Genomic DNA, 20,925 nt, shown 5'->3' on the forward strand with positions numbered 1-20,925 from the left:
TGATTCAAAGGCCATCTGTCATCCAGACTGTAATTAAATTTATGAACGTTATGCCAATAGTTTCATAGCTTTATTTTCGTTTTTTTTTACTGTAAAAATTTCATTATAAATTATTGACTTACAGACTTGATTTTCTGGATCATATTTCATCGAACTTCTCTGATTGCCAATCAAAAAAGTTTTTCATCAAATAGAAAAACAATAAGAAAAAAATATCAAATCAAAAAATTTGATTCGTTTTTTATATCTCGATAGATCTTTCACTTCGAAAAGTAATCTAATATAATTTGACTTATTCTTGTGTCATTTGATTTCACCATGTTTTATGTTCAAGCACAATAGAACAATTTCAAAAAGATGAGAAATTTCGAGGACTGGCTTATAAGATACGTGATGTAAAAAAAAAGGATTTCATGTTGAATTTCATTTCAATCACATAATAACTCGAAAGCTGTAGTCGGCAGCAGCATATATTTACTGCTGAAATCCCATTGCTTTTTATCTTTTTTTTGTGCCTTCAAAAACTGTATGTATTTAGGTCTTTTTACATTTACTTCTGCTTCAGCTTTCCATGCTTAAATGATACTTTTTTTTTCAATTTTCCTGTAAAATACTGCGAAGAAAATGGAAATATGTCAAGGTTTCGGGATAATGCAATATTGCTTGATACTGGATTATGAAATGTAGGTTGAATTGAGAATTGAATATGAATAGTTATTGTGATACTCTATAGAAAGCGTTTTTGAAAGCTATGAAGTTAATACTTTTGATGGATTCTATTGTGCTGCTTAATCTGTTTTGTAATGGAAAGAATAATGCACAGGAAATTGAAGAATTTTAATCTTTTTGAAATTTAATTTGCAAATGTAAACAAAACAAAACTACGCTGAATTGTGCTGAATTGAGCTGAATTACAAAATTCAAATTTTTGTCGTTACAAATGCTGAATTTTGTTTAAAATCAATGAAATTTAAGATATTTGCTTACCAAACCACACGAATTCTATGTCGAATGTTGCGGTTGCTTGCTCTCTTAATTCTAAGAATCTTAAATATCACATTCGCAAACAGAATGTTTCGAGGAATTCATGGAGTTTTGCACACATTCATAGAAGTACTGATTCCAACAAAATTAAATTGAGGGATTTAAAGAGATTAAGCTTGAAAACCGTAAATTAATTAGCTTTATTAAAGTGATGATAACAGCTTGTGTATTTCATAACATCTGCTTTTTTACGAAAGAACTAGAACTAATTCCACAGCCCAAAGTTATTTAATAAACGGCTTTCAATCAATTATTTTGATTAAAGTGAAATATCTGTTTTGTGATTTAAACCGCAAAATTTTGCTTTGAATACTAGATTGTGAAATTATTTCATCAAATAAATTTCAAGTTCAGTTCTGAAAAATTTATTGTAAAACCACATCAAACATTGTTTGATTTATTGGAAAATTTAAGAATTTTTAATGTTTTAAGGATTGGAAGATTTATTACAATTTTATTGATTAGAAAGGAAATTGAATTGAAAATTGGTCAATTAATAACGGATTAAAATTTGAATTTTTATCAATTCAGCACGATCCAACTGAATTCAGCACTTCATTGTTTACAAATTAAATTGAAGTAATTTTATTCATTTAGAATCATTTACAGATCAGATTATGCAATATATCGTAATTTAAGCTATAGTAAAGCTGCATTTACAGTGATTGCAGCAGAATATTGTAAGTAATACCTCTCAATGTCTTAACTTATAGATTTTCAAAAGAATCTCTTCCATATACTATTTTTCTAAAGTAGATTTCGTCTTTAAATCCTAGAGCACTGACACATCTTGCATGCTTAATATCACAGAAGTACATTTGAAGGTCTTTTTCTTTCTATTTATCCTATAAAAGAGTTTTGATGTGCGAATTGCACTTATTACTAAAAAAAGAGACTGAATAGAAGTCCAGTGAATAATGGAACGAGTTTATTATCCTTTTCAACTATCGCAATAAACTTACGAAAGACAGAAGTACACTGCAGAGTTCAAATAAGACAACATTTGTAGAATAAAATCTTGAAATCAGAAAACTTTGCTTACGAAATAAAAATAAAACAAGAAATGGCTTAAGCTATTGAATTTCAGAATATATCCAATCTACATCTATCTGCGTGCAAATATGCAAAAGAATGTTGTAAATATTTGATGAAATCATAAATGCTCACAATATTGCCAACATAAATTGTTTGATTGACGAAAGGCATCCCGTAGAACAGACATCAATTTTCTGTACGGAACTGAATTCACAGCTTTGATATGTCCTTAAAAAAATTCCAAAGATTCCTTTCGTTCGTCATTTTTACCTCCTATATAACTTCTATGATGGCAATTTGGGGATGGATTGGTATTGTTATGGATATGATGGGAGATTTTTTGTCCTGCAAATTTCTGACGCAAATCATTCAAATTTTCGTTAGTTTTATTGATTTTTGAAATAAAAGTGATTAATGAAAATAACACAATTTGTTCGGTTAATTGGATAGCTGGCTGGATAAGTAACGAGATCTCGGCAACCAGACCTCGTAGAAAGATCTAGTTTGCAGCATTAGCCTTGTGCTATCGAGTTTTTTTGGTGTCGATTGGTCTGGAAGCGCAAAACCATATCTATGCACGTTAATTAATCAATTTTTTATTAAATACGCAAAAAAATATACAGGTAAATTTTTAAAGCGTTGCTTTCTATAAATTTAAATTGTTAGCAACTGTTAGAAAATTCAAATTTTTAAAATCCGTTTTATGATAAAATCTTTTAATGTTCAAATTTATTGTAATTTAGAGTTACTGGATCTTATTTTTCATGTTGGATGATGTTGATTAGTTCCTCTTCATCCATTGTGAATCATGGGCGTTAATAAAGCTTTTTAACAGGTTTCTGTTCCTGGCCAAAACGGCTACTTCTCCTAGTTACTTGTGTTGATGCTCTGCCTTGTTTATCTACGGTTGTACGTCATCATTTTTTTACTATATCCACAAATTACATAATTTTCAAATATCACATCTATTTTCGTCACAAAAAAACTTTCTATCCAAAAAGCTCCCAAAAAACCCAAAAAGTGCTTCAATTTTCTTATTCCCCCAGAACATTGTATGTGTCTTTATTGTTGTATTTTGATGTAGCAATAAATGTAAGCAAATGAATATGACAGCATGAGCACTAGAGATAGATAGATGAAATGTAAAATGGTGGAAAAGTGCTATTCGTTCTTGATGACTATGTAAATGGGAGAGAAATTGACAGCTACCCGATATGTACCAAACACTTCTAATTTTCTATTTTGTTGTTACATTTATGATTACACGGGAGACATTCCGCTCAAACAAGTCATAAAATGAGCCCATAGGCGTCATTAGATTCAATTAAGTGAAATTGAATTTTCAAAAAAAAAGAGAAAGACAAGAAGCAGCACTAAAAAGTACAAAACCTGTTCTATATGGAAGTATTACCCATTCTCATCCACTGGCTGTTGAATAATGTGAATGGTTTGGTTAGCTTGTAAGCAATAACATTATTTACCCTCAAAAGAGCTTCAAGTATGAATGTAGCATTCAACATGAGTAAGCAGAATTTTGTTTGAAAATGGCACATTATCTGAAGTAACGTGATGATGATGTTATATGTATAATATTATTGAATTTGGGGCTTTCGTGATAGTTTCGCATGAAAGAGTTTATAAAATAAATTTCTAAGAAAAATCTAAGCATTGATAAAATTTCGGAGAGCTGTAGATATTCTCATTGAAATGGAACTCTTTTCAAATTTATTTCATACATCATTTACAGAAATTCTGTACTTATTTAGCTGAATTCAAGTATGCTTGAAAAAATTCAGCTAAATTGAGTGTTATTCAGCTGAACTCAGCATGGAAAAGCTTTCATTCAGCAGGATTAACTCAGATGAAATCAGCACTTTTTCTCTCAATTCAGCATTTCTTAGCTGAATACAATTTAACTTAGGAATAATTAGTTAAATTAATCATTATTAAGCTTAATTCAGCGATGTAAAGATTAATTCAGCAATATTCAGCTGAACTTGGCAAATCTGAGATGTCATCTATGTAGATATAATCGGCGAAAGCTCGCTGAATAATGGCTTTTGTAGGTTGCCGTTTCGGCAGATTTCCACTTTGCCTTGCCAATATTCGGTCGAGCAACACAAATAAAAAGAAGAATTCCATATGTTGTTAAAACGGATTTCGAATCGATTATTAATTCCATGTGGTTTGCAAATAGTTGCCAAATGGAGCTTTTAGTCGCTTAGATCAATGCTTTTTATCTCAATTCAGCATTGTTTAGCTGTACGTAACTTAATTTATAGTTATTTTGCTATGATATAAACTATTCAGTTGAATTCAGCACTGATTGTTTCAACTCTTCGGTTTTTGACTGAATTCGGCTATTTTTTTTAACCTAATTTAACCTAAAATCCAGCGCTATTTATCAACATTTGGCACAAAATATTTGAATTCAGCTTAATTTATCAGAATTTTACACAGAATACTTTAATTCAGCTATAATAATCCATATTCAGCTAAAGTAATCTAAATTCAGCTATATTTATTAGAGTTAAGCAGTATTAAGCTGATTTCAGAATTACAAACTTCAATTCAGCAGTTCAATGTAGCTGAATTCAGCAAAAATCCACATTTTTATAAAGTAAATTTAAACTAGACTTTACATAATTCAACCGAGCATTAATCCATTTCTTCTTTTATACTAATATTTATGAATATCAGAACTGAAAAATAATAAATGTTCAAAAACAACACAATGTAGAATTCTGCGAATTTAGTATAGGCAAAAATGAATGTATACAGTAATTTTATTTTATGAGAAAATATGAAAATGCTGCTAAAAATATGAGAGATGAGATAACAAAATGATGAGAAAAGTATATGTACACCTTGATGTACACACCCAAAAAAAAGTATATTAGATTAGGTACTTTCATTTAAAATTTACTTACACTTGAGCAAGGTGAACAAGTAAAGCACGTTGGGAGTGTGAGGTGCAGGCAGGAGTGTTTGTATATTTACATAATAAGCTAAACAGAAATTGCTAATACCAAACTTTGGCCCTTGATGTATTTTTAACATCTCTCCCCGTATCATAGCACGATTAATGCTAAATCGTGATGACGAGTTTAATGGATGTTTGACGAGCCTTTCCACACCATGTACATATACGTATATATTTATATCAAGGGAGATAAAGCTTCACGCAGGGCCTAATTTTGTTCCATTTTCATTTTTTTTTCTTCTTTCCATGAGATTTTATGTGCTTTTGGCACATACATACATTTCATTCGTATTCTGTACATCCATAATGGAATCAAATGAGAAATGAGAACTGAAAAGATTTTCAATGTCAAGACGGAAAGCATTTTTATTATTTTATTGCCAATATTGCCAGTTTCTCTTCTTGGAATTCCCAACCCTTTTTTATGCTGCAGAATAAATTTTACAGTCTTCAATATTGAGACATATCCGCAAAACTTTAATTTGCTTTCTACGAAAAAGCAGAGATTTTCCACTTGAGTAAGTTATAAAACTTCCATGAGTCATTACATTATTAACTTTATGCTTTATGCCATTATAGACTCTTTAAGTTCTCATAACCACACCATCCTGTTTAATTACACAAGTGGTGGGCAACCTTTTACTTTTTATGGCACAGTTTGTGATTAGGCTCGATTGAAACCATACATTGTGTAGGGTTCAGGATAGGGATTCCAAAAATGAGAATTTTGGGTTCCAAAATCGTTAATTCTCGGGAACGGGGACCCTGAAAACCCTAATTCAGGACTCCGTAAGACGTGAGAATGCGCAACATATGCAGTCACGGACTGCACTTAGCCTAGGCACACCAAGTTCCAACCTCAATTTTTCGCGGTTTAGATCGTAAATGCAAGCCACATAATGGGGTGGAGTCAAACAAGAGTTGCAAAACAGGCTCCTGTCACAGGAAAAACCGTACAATTTCTTGATAATTTGTATGGTTTTGTAGGAAATTATTAAGAAATTGTTTCTTTTTTGCCTATGACAGGTGCCTGTTTTGCAACTCTAAGTCAAACAAGGCTCTGATTAATACACGATTCGTCGACCTAGCCAGCCGCCATCTTTAAGCCAAACGCTAAGAGATCCAAATAGAGAGCCGGACTGGAACTAACAACGGTTCAAAACATTTCCAATAAAAACTCTATGAGAGTGTCCCGCGACTCACAGGTTGCCCACCACTGCAGTACTACACGCTTAACATTCCTTCCTCTTTAATAATTTCTTTACGAATATGAAAAATTCGCCTTGGGTTACATTTTTTTCCTCATAATTTAGCGAAATTTCTTCCACAACTTTCTCTTTTCGTTCCTTCCTTCATTGATGATGCTGAAAATATTCTCTTTCTTTTTCTAAGAAACTGTTTACAAAAGCATTAAACGGAAAAATATTTTTTTCGTCTATAAAACAAAATAAATGGTATTTTAAGCACGTTTTTAGAGAGTAATAGTGATGCTTGACTCCGTTTCGGATGAGTGGATCAGTAAATTTTTGGATTAAGACTATTATGTTTGTGAGTTAAGAACACTTGAAGTGATTAAATTTGAATAGTCGTTTTTGAAATTTAATCTAATTTGGAAGAAAACTTAAATTTATGCATTAAATAAATTAAATATGCTGAAATTATAGCTTGAATTTTATGCTAAACTTGATATTATGTAAATACTAGGAACTTTTGCTTCAACGTTTTTGCTGAATACACTTAAGAATTTTATCACTGAATACACTTAGGATGCAAAAATTTCCTTCGATTTTTTCACTGAATACACTTAAGATGCAAAAATTTTTGACTCAATTTTTTTCACTGAACACACTTAAGATGCTGAGCTTTTGCATCATTTTTTCACTGAATACACTCAAGATGCAGAGCTTTTGCCTCAATTTTTTCACTGAATACACTTAAGATGCAAAATTTTTGCTTCAATTTTTTCACTGAATACTCTTAAGATGCAGAGCTTTTGCTCAATTTTTTCACTGAATACACTTAAGATGGAGAGCTTTTGCTTCAATTTTTTCACTGAATACACTTAAGATGCTGAGCTTTTGCTTCATTTTTTTCACTGAATACACTTAAGTTTAAAAGCTTTTGCTTCAATATTTTCACTGAATACACTTAAGATGCGAAACTTTTGCTTCAATTTTTTCACTGAATACACTTAAGATGCAGAACTTTTGCTTCATTTTGTCACTGAATACACACTTAAGATGCAGAGCTTTTGTCTCAATTTTTCACTGAATACACTTAAGATGCAAAACTTTTGCTTCAATTTTTTCACTGAATACACTTATGACGCGAATCTTTTGCTTCATTTTTTTCACTAAATACATTTAAAATGCAAAACTTTTGCTTCAACTTTCCTCATTTTTTGCACAATATAAAGATCTTAACATTTTTGCTCAAAAACTAGATTAAATATGCATCAATTTCTTCACCAAAATTCATTAAAGATGCAAAAAAGTGACGATTAAATTTTAGAAATTCAAATATCCAATAAGTATTCAGCATTCATTTCATTGAAAGATATTGCCTATCTCAATCAATTTCCTTAATCGAACCGACAACAAAAGCGTTTAGTCATTCACTTGTAAAAGCTTTTAAACATCTTTGTACACAATACTCTCTCACAGAGATGGCAAAATAAGAGAAACCGAGATGAGAAAAAAATTCTTTTTGACATTCGGCATAACAAATGAGGAAAAATGTAATTTGATGAAGGCTTTTTTTTTTCAAAAACACCCACAAATGTACTGTAAGGAAGAAGACAATATTGATCATTATTGTGAGCAGAAGACAAAGAAAAACTAGTATAGATGTGGCCACTCGTGACCGACGAAAGCTATACCATAACACACATAATAAGCAAAAAACAGCACCAAAAAAGCTTAAACTGCAGCAGTAGTTGAGTCGGACAGAAAGACGAGCGGACGGATAAACAGTCGGATAGACAGAAAGAAAGTCGGACAGACAGACGGACAAACAGACAGACGGACAGACAGACGGACAAATAGATAGACGAACAGACAGACGAACGAACAGACAGACGGACAGAGAGACGGATGGACAGACAGACAGTCGAACAGACAGACGGACAAACAGACAGACCGACAAACAGACAGACGGACAAACAGACGGAAGCACAGACAGACAGTCGGATAGACAGACAGATGGACGAACAGACAGACGGATGGACAGACAGACGAATAAACAGACAGACGGATGGACAGACAAAATGCGGACAAAAACGTATTTTCCCATTGAGAAAATGTGCTGAAAAGTTTGTAAAGTCACTTCTTTTTGTCATGAAGAACAGAAAAAAAATTTACGTATGCAAACATATTTTCAGTATAGCCCGATGGCAATGAAACGAGATAATGGAAAGAACTTTAAGGCAAAAGCAGGCTTTAAAGCAACAAGAAAAAAGAGCTTTTTTATGTCTTCAATAACAAATGCAAATCACATACTTTTTTTTTGGGATGCTCGATTCCCATTTTCTGATATTTTTCATGCATAAAAATCGTCATCTCATACTCAATATGTACTGGTATCGGCGAGACATTCACATTCCATACCCAAAAAAAAAAACATTTTATCCGCATTGATATCCGTAAAATGAAACAAAGAGGCAAATATGGACATATTATTGTGGTGAAATATTTTTTTGCCTGCTTATCTCTGTTTGTTGCAAACTTTCAACTCGGCTTCCTTCTCATGTTCTCCTACATGTATTTATTTTTCATTCTATTTCTTGCTTTATGCATTCGAGACTTTACTTATCATATGTACTAAAAATAAAAATTGGCATGAAAATAATAATAATAAAAAAACAAGTCTAGGAAGTGAAAAGAAGAAAAGGGTGAGAAAATGAGTTGAGAATGGCACATTTGGATGTGTTTGCATACTTTAGCGCCTTTATTTGAGGTTATGTAGATTTAAATTTGTGAGTCGAGGTGGGTCTGTAGAGGAATGGTTTCGTACTTTGGTATCTAATTATTGTGATACAGGGCAAGCGGTCATGGGTTCGAGACTTGGCAGGAGGAACTGTTTTACCTGTCCTTTTTCGAATCATTTGCAGTGTAAACGCTGCTTAAAGCCTATATTTGTGGGCTAAAGACAATAAACTGATAAAAGCATCATCAAAAGGTTCTGAACCTAACTATAAACTGAAGGTACTACTGAGTGTAGAGGTCTGGCGAATCCTCACACGCTGAATAATCATTAGCTGCAAAACGTCCTTACGTAGCTCTGGATCTCAATTATGCTAACCGTACAGATCAACTGTGATCCATGGCCTCTCTAAGTTGACGTCTAAAACTGGCTCTATCGCTGGCTGCCCTTTGTCAATTGCCAATACCAAGTGCCAAGGGACATACAGTAGGAAAACAGTATTGGCATAATGATGATGATATTGACTTCCTGAATGAACAACAATTCTGTTTGTGAGATTCATTACTGACACATTGTAGCTAGGTATATTACATTAATGGACCCATTGTCATGCAAACATTAAAACAACATTTTGATGAAATAACAAAACAAATATGATTTAATGAACATCAGCTATTATACGACTGTATACCGACCAGCAAGAGTATATCCAATGGACCCAGCCTTAGTTTTGGACATAATTCCTCAACTATCTAATGATTTTAGGGAAAATTTTTGAAAGAAGGAAGAAGAGAGAAGAAGGAGAGTTGGGATCTAAGGTGAAACCTGCTCTGGCCTTTTTGGGCGAAGTTCCTTAATTTTATATAGGTCCCATCCCAAACAAAATTCTCAATTGACCATCAAAAAACCATCTCCTGGCTCAAAATTGCCTCAAACAATCAAATTTCCAGTGAATTCAATTCCATTTTTATTAAATTTAATTTTCTCTTTATTATTCACTTGAATTATTCAACGACTTGAAGTCCTCAACAGATCCACACTGAATATCATCAACAAAAGAAAATGTTTTTTTCATTTAATTCACATGACTGACAAGTGTCTTTCAACTCCAGAAGTAACAGTAATATGCCATATAAAATATTAAAGCTTGAAAAAATCAACATGCATGCTTGTCATTTAATTTTCATAACGCCTGAATCAGTCTGTAGAGTATTTTTTGTTGTTGCCATAAATGCACCCATAAGAGTGACAATTTATCTTAGGGATTTAATTTGTCTGCATTTGAGACCCATATGCTTAAAAGCTATAAATATTTGACTACATTATGGTGACAAATTTCTGGTTATTATGGTTGACTTACCAGCATGCTGCTGATGCTGATGATGATGCTAAACGATTAGTTAAAGAAGAGTTCAAAGACACTATTAAGCATGTACTTTTGATGTTTTGTTGATCGAAAATCAATTAAGTTCATCAATACTTGATTAGTTTGCAAAAATTTCTTCCGGACATGAAAGCATGTTGAGTCATATTAGCTAAAAAGAACTTAAAAGTTTTGAGAACATAAGCCGGAAAGTTTTATTGTTGAGGAAAGGAAGTGAGGCAAATTGAGAGGAAAATATATAGACTGTAGAATTTCGGTGTATTTAAATAGGATGGATGGTTGAAGCTAGACTTTAGAGAAATTTAATGAAATGTTAAGTTTTTGACAGAAATTGCTCCAGAACACTGAAATTTGACTGTGATTCAATCCGAAGGACTGAAACTGTTGTCTTCTTACTTTGTACTGTGAGTCTAAAACAGTGATGGGTGATCTGTGTGCCACCAAATATTTTTGACAATGTCATGAAACTTATGGTGAGCATTGTTTAGGTTGAGGTTTACCCAGGATTCAATATCGGCTCGAATTCTATTTGGAAAAGTCTACTTGAGTCGTCTTGACTTCATACAAAATACAATTCGACTTCGAGTTCTGGGTTTATCTTCAAGGTTGTGCTGGATAATTCCAAGAAAGCACACAATGTAGAAATGCCCAAAAATCCGGGACTAGATCAACATGACTCTGACCCCTGGGCAGATTCGATATGGTCCGACCTCAGGCAAGAATCAATACAGTCTAGTGCCGATTTCGGGCAATTTCTTCGCCATTCCTTATGGGATTGCTACAATTATTCCGGAACTAACAGTTTATTGGTCTTCTTAGCTTCTTTCCGGCCCGGATTTTGGCATTTTTGTCTTCAATCACTCCCTGTCCTGGAAAAAGTTTAGATTCCACTATAAACTATATGTCTAAATTGTGTAGTGTCTCAGTGCCTCCAACTCATTAGACTGGGTTCTTCAAACACTATACACCTTCTGTTTCAGCTTCTTCAACACTAAGCTCACCTGTCGAGAAACATAATTTAATAAAATTTGCTCTTAATTCATTACACCTCGGACTGACGTCATAACATCTTCTTGAGGCGCTAAATTATTTTTCCATGTTAATGCCATTAGACTTTGCATGAAAAATAAAGTTTGGCAAAATTCCAACTGTAATTGTATCTGCCTATCTTTAAAAACTCGTGTTTTATTCAACAACTTGGAAAGTTAAATTTAATCTAAACTTTTGTTCATCCAAGGTTAAATATGAAGTAACAAAATTGACAGCCGTAAAGTCTCAACGATGCAACCAAAATGTAAATTTAGATAAATCGCGTGGGACATTTTGGAAATACAATTCAAATGTCTCGAGAATTTCTTAAAATACAGCATAAAAAAGTACTTGAAATATCTCAACATATTTATTTATTTTACGTCATTTCTTGATAGCCACAAAAGTGCAAAGCATACTCTGCTTTACTGATATGAAAATGTCTGTATTATAATAAAAATAAATTTTCAATGAGCATCCATTTGAAGAAAGTATGGAAAATGAAAATTTCTATTTGCAGTTCCTTTATCTCAAGTCACTAATAGAATTTCAAAACAATAACAATGAAAAGAAGCAAACAAGTTTCAAAATAGAAGGAAAAAAAGTTTAATTCATTTAATGACTTTATTTATTAATTAAATGTTTAACAGATTGAAATGAATGGTGCTATTCACGTTCGAAGATTAATTCTATACATGTTCCTGAAAGTTGATTGCAAACACGAACGTTAATGACATAAACAAGATTTTTAGCGGATTTTTTGGAGGAAATGAAGCTTTAATTTCACTTTGATTGGCTGGGTGGCTGGCTGGGTGGGTAAAGCGAAAGATCTCAACAACCAGAGATCGTAGAGAGCTCGGATATAAAGCATTAGCTATGTCTTATTGAGTTACTGTCTTATCGCTTGATCAGGAAAATTAAAATTGTCTCAAAATGCTCTAATTAAAGATTTTTCTTCAAATTTTTCAACTTATTTACAAAATTTCTCAAAAATCCCCTCGTCAAATGTTTGAATTTTTTTTAACCGTTAAATTTCAAAAAACAATTTGACCGTTAATTTTCCAATAAAGTTTTTACTACTTTTTCATGCAATTTTGAGTCCATTTCCAAAACATTTATAAAACGATAAATTTGAACTTTTCAAATCCGTTAGAAGTTTGAATTTTCTTTGCTAAGAATTTGAATAGCGAAGATTTGTTAAGAATTTGAATTGCAAAAAAGTCGTTAGGACTTAGAATTGCCAATATAAGTTAGAAGTTTGTATTTCAAAAAGCCGTTAGAAATTTAAATAAAAAAAAACCGTTAGAAGTTTAAATTCCAAGATACCGTCAGTTATTTGTTAATCAAGCACGGATCGCAGGGACAAAAATGCTCTTAAGTCCCTCGACAACTCGAGGACTATCAACACTTCTTTTAATTAAGGACAAAATAGAAATAAATTAAAACTATTCTTTTATATCATTAAAAAATAACAAAATTTAACTTTTTTTTCTAAACTTAATTTAATCACATTGTTTACTTTTCTCTTTTTTTCATTGCAGATTTCTCGGTATCTCCCCCCTTTTTATGTATTCATCTCATGATGTTGATAATGATGATGACAAAGTCTAACAAAAGAATTCAACATGAGATTTCTATAGATTGTTGTTCATGAAGGAACTTCACCTTTAACTGATTGCATCATATAACGCACGACTATAAAGCGTATTCCTTTATTTATTTTGTATTATTATTTCTTTTACTTCATCCCTTTACAATCCTTGCCTTGTCGTGTCCTTTAACAACGACGGTAACAAAAAAAGAAGTACATCAACATCGTTTCCAATATCATAATCGTCAACTTTTGCCCTTATACTTTCTTTTTTTCCTTCTCATCCCCTTCCATCGTTACTTGAATCAAATGAGATTTTCATCACATGGCAACGGGAAGAAGCAGAAAAAAGAATAAATTCAAAGTAAGGAAAAAATAAATTTTACTTTTTAAGCTCATTTTCTTAATATCAGTAAGCTTTTTCCCTTTGTTGCTTTAATTGGATGACTTTTTGTTAAGAGTTAAATCAATTTTTTTGTGATATTTTTTAGATCTATTGTTTTTAAGACAATACAGCTTTGTAACGGTATTGTAAGATTTAAAAGTGCTGAATTCAGCACTATTCAGCTGAGTAAACAATGAAATTGAAATTCATTGTTATATTTAAAGAAATTCAATAGTTTTAAGCAAAATTATTCTAAAAGTAAGTAAATATCCAACAAAGAAAGCTAATACTGACTATCCAAGAGCAAAATACTTTTAAGCTTCATACATCCACTTTAATAATGACTATCTTATTAGATTTCCATGAAAATTATTTCATTTATATTCTTATCTTTCTCTTTTCTCTTTCTGTATCCTTAAAAATACAATACAGTTTAGTGAAAGATCATCATCTTCAGTTCGTGATAGATATTCCAATGACCCTGCATTCACAGAGGATGTAAGACATTTAGCATTACCATCAAGACGCAATTCGGGAACATCAGAAGCAGAAGAATTCAAGATGTTTGGAAAAAAGAAATCTAAGAGTAAGGAAGAGAATTCCAGTCATTATTCTCTTCGTTTGGAGCGTAAAAAGAAGATAACACAAACAAATAATCATAGTGCTGAATATTTGTGTAAGAATACGAGTAGCTCAGAGAGCTTAGATAATATTATTTCGTCATATAAACTAAAAGGACGAAAAGGATTTAGTTTAGATAGAAGTTATGATATGGATGCAAAGCCTCAAATGAAGCCAAAAAGGTCTTCATGGTTTTTGCGTGATAAAAACAGGGATAAACAATCAAAGAGTGAAAAATTTCTAAAACGATCTTCCTTAGATTTTACTGTGACATTTGATACGAAACAACAACAACAGCAATCGCAGCAACCTCAGCAAAATGAGACAAAACCACGAACAAAGGCAAAACCAATTCAACGGCAAAATGCGGCAGATTATACTGGTGACTCATCAACAACACCACAAGAAGAAGTTCCTGAACCGATTAAAAAGTTAAGTAAATTTCAAATTGGCAAACGATTCCTGAAAGGTGAAATTGGCATAAGAAGTTTCAATTATTATTTGCTAAAAGAAGGATTAAAGAAAAACACAAGTAAACAAAAGCAAGAAAAGCCAGCTTACATGTCCAAAAGCGAGGAGAATATCTATGAAGAGATATTTTTCTATCACGATCAACCGACGCCAAAGCCCCAAATGCCACCCGCTTTGCCACCACTAAACAAGCAAACAACATCGCTTTCGGCAACATCGTTACATGTTAAACCAACGAATGCTCAGTCTGATGATGGAAATTGTTTAAATTGTGAAATATGTATACAGGAGGCTCAAGAGAAACACGTCTTGTGTACCTCACAAAGCTGCGATAAGTGCTTAGAAACTCATCAGAAGCAAAACTTAATGACAAACTCATTATCAGGCAGTGAAGGTTACGCAAAGGTTGTAAGGAAAATTAATAATGCCACAATCTATGACTTCTTCCAACAACAGAATCAAGGTCAAACGGTTTTACATTTTCAATCATATAATCCAAGTAATCCAACTATCTATAAAATGGAAACTACACCTGTAGCATTCGATTATAATCCACTTGAAGAGCAAATTTATCAACAACAACAACAACAAGTTCAACATTATGCTCGTGTTGCCTCACAACAACAGAAAAGCTTTTCAGGTGATGGAAAAATAACAGCAAAATCCTCATCATCGAGTGATTCAATAAAAGGCCAAAGACAACGTCAACAAGAACAACAGCAAGCAAATGAGTTTTATACTCGACCCAATTACTTATATCCACCAAGTAATAATAATAACAATGAGACGCAATCAAATCGAACAAAGGAACAAATTCATTCAATTTATAAGACGGATTCATCGAATTCATTGAGAAGTGAAAATTCACTCAATAAAATTTATAATAGTAAAAATAGTAGTCAAAAGAGTAATCAGAGCAATCACAATAATAATAATAATAATCGTGACGAAACGCATATACGACAAGATATGAGCGATTCGAGTCTCGGTGATTCGCTCTTTTCGAGTGACGCGAATAAACGGTATTTCGGTAGTTCAGAAAGCTGTCGGTTTAATTACGAATGCGGTAGACGTCGGTGCAGTCTCGAAAATGAAAAATGCAGCTTCTCTGATACGTGTCGGTACGAATGTAATTTACGGAACTGTGATTGCTCTTCTTCATACTTTTCATCTGATTTTGATGATACTAATATTTATAATACATCGAATAATAATAATAATAATAATAATAATAATAATAATAACAATAATAATAATACAGGAAGTGGACGATCTAATAAATCTCAACATGGCAATAACTCTAGTACCCAGCAAATCGTCGATTATGCTTATGCCGATCCAAAGTCAACAGCTATCCACTACGCCGAAGATTTCATTAAGCATGTAAATAATGTGAAACGTCGTAATCAAAACATTCCATATGATGCCAATAATACTCTAATAAATGCTCAATTGACGGCACAATCTATTTATGAAGTGCCAAAGGCAAATCCTAAAAGGTTAGACATTGAATCAATTCGCAATAACAATAATGTCATTGAAATATGTGAGAGTCATAAGAGTCATATTACTGGCTATTACATAACATCGAATGAAGATGAAATGACGATAGCAATTAAAGAATCATCAACATTAGGTGGTGTTAGTGATAAAATGATGACGCATACGGATAACAATGCGAAAGGAATGAGTAAAGCTCATTTGACTGGAACCGTACCCAAATCATCTATATCATCTAATGACTCAAAAAAGAGCTCAACACGTTCAAGTTTAAAGCATGTTAAGCAGCAAAAAGAGACGAGTCGTAACCACCAAACGAATGACAACAATGAGAATTTGTTGAAAGTGACTCAAGGGACTGAAAACTTGTTAACAAATGATGGAACCGCAACGATAACATCATCATCATCCAATATCGATATAAAAAATTCTGCAACGGCTGTTGAACATGAACAAAAAGTTACGGTACAGACAAAGACTATGGAAAATGATACTCGAAACATAAATACTAAAAGTGAACAGCCACAACAACATCCTCAACCGAAAGTCGCAATTGTAGATGAGTATGATGATGATGAGGTTTTTCTTGATAATACAAAGCTCCCGGAAAAATCTTCAACGGATAACAATGACAAAAAAGTTGCCGTAAGTTTAATTGCCATTTTCTTATTATTTTTTACAGTGATAAAAAAGAGAGAGTTCCTTGTTATGTCGAGATTCTGTGTTAATGGCTTGGTACATGACTCAATTCTATTCCACTCTCCATTTCATTTCTTCTTTTCATAAACGGAACAACCGAGAAATGCCTCACGGATCAATGTCGTCTGATAAAAAAAAGAAAGAACATTCGGCCGAAAGCTTTTCTTTCATTAACAGCCTTCAGAAGATTTATCTGCTTATTTATTTCTATTCATTGTGTATTTAGACAACATTTAAATGGAAATAACTAGTATCATGACTATTAAAGAATAAGAATTGAGAATGGGTCATTCACAAATTATGTTTAGAACAGTTTAGAAAGAATTTAGGAAAGTATGTGGGTGCATCTAGTCAATTATTGGTGGGTTGACGAATCTGACCATTTGGATAGGGTAGAGCTTAATGTCGACTCGGATTTTGTGTGGAAAAGTTGACTCCAGTTGATTTCATATTACATTTGAGTCGTCATTTACAGTATCTATAGGCAAACTGTTATGGCAAGAATTTTTGAAAACGGCATGAATCTGTGGGACACATGGTGGGATACATGGTGAGTGAACCTGAGAGATGTAGCTGATGGATGGTAAAACTTGAATTCCAACCAATTAGGAATTCAGACAAATTTTGGCTGGTCTCATAAACCATTTCCTGATATTCCTTACTTTCTTTGCTAGCCGTAAGGATCAATTATGTTTCATGACTCTCCCTCAAATGACGCCTAAAGCTGACTATATTTCTGACTTCCGTCTGCCAATCTCCAATACCAAATGGAATACTGAGAAACCAAGCGCTGAGATACCCAATGCCCTGTCATTAAGACATGAAAGCACTCATAGGAGTTCCGTCTTATTATTAACATCAAAGAATGATAACTGTTCAGGGAAGTGTCCAAAAGGAACGGTTGGAGGGAGAACGTTAGGTGTAGAAATAGAAAAAGCTCCAGGAAATGATCCTGAAGCTGATTTTGCACGACTCTATGTCCAGCCGCAAGCAATCTATATCCAAACTTATTATCATTTCTATGATCATAAACAACTAATCTCCAATATCTGATTATAATTAGAATTAAATTAATATCCAATGCGAATTTGATTATCAAACAATCTATTCCACGAAGCGGATACAAACACATGATGATATTTATATAACTCAATATCCGAATGTTTCATTTTTATTATCTCCTCAGAGGGCTGAAAGCGTGTTCATTTGTCCATACTACTTAATTATAATTTAAGAGTACAAATATGAAAGATTAAATGTTGATAAATGGACTGAATCTTTATATCTTTCATTAAGTGGCAAGCACGAGTGCAATTAAGCCTATGAGGATAATCAGTTAGAGTCTCTTAATGAGTTCATGACTCTCATCCAAGGAAATTTATAGTAAATGAGAATCTCATTTTGTAGCTATGGTAAGGATAAATGACTTAATTTAAAGATTTCATTTACATCTTCAAAGCATTTCTTTTTTCTGCTAAATAAACATTTCATTCAATACCGTATTGAGCATCAATGAAGATAAATATAAGTTTTTGTTGAATAATTTAAGCATTTTGTCTTGTTATCGACTGTATGTGCTTGTGAATGGCATTGCGTGGAAAGTATTTGTGGTGATTTAGTCTTTGTATGCAGAGCATAAGGGGTAGATTCTTAAATTATGAAATCAAGTAAATTTTTATGGTTCAATGGAGACTCGATTCATTGATTATTATGGATGTTTGGGTTTACTTACTCCTTGGCTGGGGCACACAAGGGGCCATTGACGAGCTTAAGAGGTGAATATTTTAACACAGCTCTATTCTTCGAAATCAGGATATTAAGGACTATCATTAATACATCCAATTCCATACAATTCTTCACCCTTCCTAGATCACCACCAAGATCTCTTGCCATCCACAAAGAAGTTTTTGTTAAAAAATAAATTTTCCAACGGTTTTTTCAGATTTGAAATTTGTCAATAATTTGAAATTTGGAAATCAGTTGAAAATAAATCCGCAATAGACTTAGAGCAGTGGTGAGCAACCATCTATTTTTTAGACACACCTTGGTAGTAAACCTCGACCGAAACCGTACACGCGTACGGTTCATGTTATTGGGGGGCACTCTAGTGTACCGCGGTACATAGGTTGCCCATATCTGATTTCTAGCATGCTTTGATAAGAACGAGATGGCATTCTAGCATACTATTTATATAACTTTTAAGCCCCAAAACATTGAATGATGTCAAAACATGTGAAAAATAATCAGACGACTGACTAGACTCAACTGAATCTCATCAAATTTCCATCTACAAAATGCAAACTAGTGGAAATAATCTTGCAATCCATACCCTTTAACAAAGTTATTATACCTAAACTTTCAAGCCCATTCACAGGCCAGCACAAAAAAAAGAAGATAATTTAAGTCTTTATTTACAGCAAAGAAGTTTTTCCCATACAAAAAATTGTTTACTGGGCGGAAATGAGAATTAAATCCCTGTTAACTCATTGTCTTGTACTTAATACTTTCACATCACTCCTTCGTTTTGTATGTAGGCAATTGCTTATTGAATACATACCATTTCCTTTTATTCTCTTCTTAATATCATCTCGCATTATGCCTGGTTCTTATCGTCAACATAGCAACAAAACATCTCTTTTGACGTGACATTTTAAATAAAAAGAAATTAATTTCATCACGACCAAGGAAATCATTTTTCACTTTTTTCTAATCTTTAATTTTTTTCGCTGCTCGGAACGACGACAAAAGCAATTTAGACAAGAATAACAAAAGAAAGTCAAAAAATCGAATTGAATTAAAGTCCTTAAGATATTTACGTATAGAAAAAGTTTGAATTGATTTTAATTAGTTAAGTTAATTTTAATGACATTAGCCGCTTGCAGGTGAAAAAGTTAATTCAATATTAGAAATTTGCGAAGAAACAAATGATAATTGAATTGATGCGAGATAATAATTGGACTGGAATTGATTAAAATTTAATTAGACAACAAAATAATGAGATTGAGAAAGTCATGAAGATCAATTAAAGTTTTGAGACAATCTGTGAGGAAGTTACAATTAGATTTAGTGATTTAGAATCAAGAATTTAAAATTGAAAAGGGTGCTGAATTGATGCTGAACTATATTGTTAAAAAATCTTGCTAAATTTAGCTGAATTTTAAAAAATCTGTTTTAATAAGGTTGAGTTAACGAAATTCTGCTAAATTCAATTGAATCTACAAACCAGCTGAGTTCAGCTGAACTATATTGGTCGCTGAATTCAGCTAAATTTTAAAAAATCTCCTGAATTTTGGCTGAATTACAAAAATTTGCTGAATTAAGCCCAATTATAAAAATCAAAAGAATTTGTTGAACCTCATATTAGATATTAGAAATTTTCAAAAAACTGAAGTGTTCAAATCGAAATTGATTATAATCTACTTTAGTGAAACAGGCCGCAAAATTTTGCTGAATTACAAGATTCTGCTGAATTCAATTGTATTTATCAAAGTTCCCAAATTCAAGTAAACTTTAAAAATTGCTGAATTTTAAAGTTTTGCTAAATTTAGATTAAGTTGGAAAAATTTACTGAACTTCAAAAAAACTGCTTAATTCAGCAAATTTAAAAAAACCGGTTAAATTCAGCCATCTTCAAAAAAATCTGCTGAATTCAGCTAAGTTGTAAATAATTTTTGTTTTCAACATTCATTCTAATTTTCCTAAACAAAAACATTTCTTTCCATCTTGACTTTTAAATACTTTTAAATAATCTATTAATGACGTCAAGCCCTCTTTTCCTTCAAAAACTTTTAAAAACAAAAGGTACAAAAAGTCTTTAGAAGAAAAAAATGTATAAATTTCTAAACAAAATCTTAACAATATTTCAAGTTTTTTTAAATTAATGAGAAATGATGGATTATCCCAATAAATCCAAACCTGAAGAAGGTATTCAAGGCAAAGTTTTATAATCATCTGAAATCGTAACAAAAGGATAAATTAGTGGTTATAAAAGAAAATTTTGTTATTTATTCATACCGAGATATTTCTTGATTGTTACTAATTGAAATTTATTTAATTGTATCCTTTTCAATTTTCGTTAATTAAATATACACGAGTGTGGGAACTATCCAGGAGTGAAATTAGGAGCTTAATGCTCTTTGCCTACTTATTTGGACAATCAGATTGAAATTTTCAATACTAAATGATAAAATATTCGAAAATTTCATTAATGCAAAATCTGGCACAAATCTGATGAATATCAGAATGGACCCGATGTATTGCAG

General features: G+C 32.3%; 1 protein-coding gene across 2 annotated transcripts in view; it reads left to right on the top strand.

Moving 5' to 3' along the window:
* The window catches only part of RhoGEF3 (Rho guanine nucleotide exchange factor 3), a 191,979-nt gene that overhangs the window by 28,013 nt on the left and 143,041 nt on the right, over nucleotides 1-20,925 (top strand). For both annotated transcript variants that reach the window (XM_070642999.1, XM_070643000.1), the window contains exons 2-3: nucleotides 12,938-13,351; nucleotides 13,805-16,609. In XM_070642999.1, coding sequence (XP_070499100.1) covers nucleotides 13,313-13,351; nucleotides 13,805-16,609 — 2,844 coding nt within the window. In that variant the 5' untranslated portion in view covers nucleotides 12,938-13,312. The remainder of the gene's footprint in view (nucleotides 1-12,937; nucleotides 13,352-13,804; nucleotides 16,610-20,925) is intronic.

Source organism: Chironomus tepperi, unplaced genomic scaffold, assembly GCF_022539635.2.
Source record: "Chironomus tepperi strain 1889 unplaced genomic scaffold, CSIRO-AGI_Ctep_v1 contig_309, whole genome shotgun sequence".
Classification (NCBI taxonomy): Eukaryota; Metazoa; Arthropoda; class Insecta; order Diptera; family Chironomidae; genus Chironomus; species Chironomus tepperi.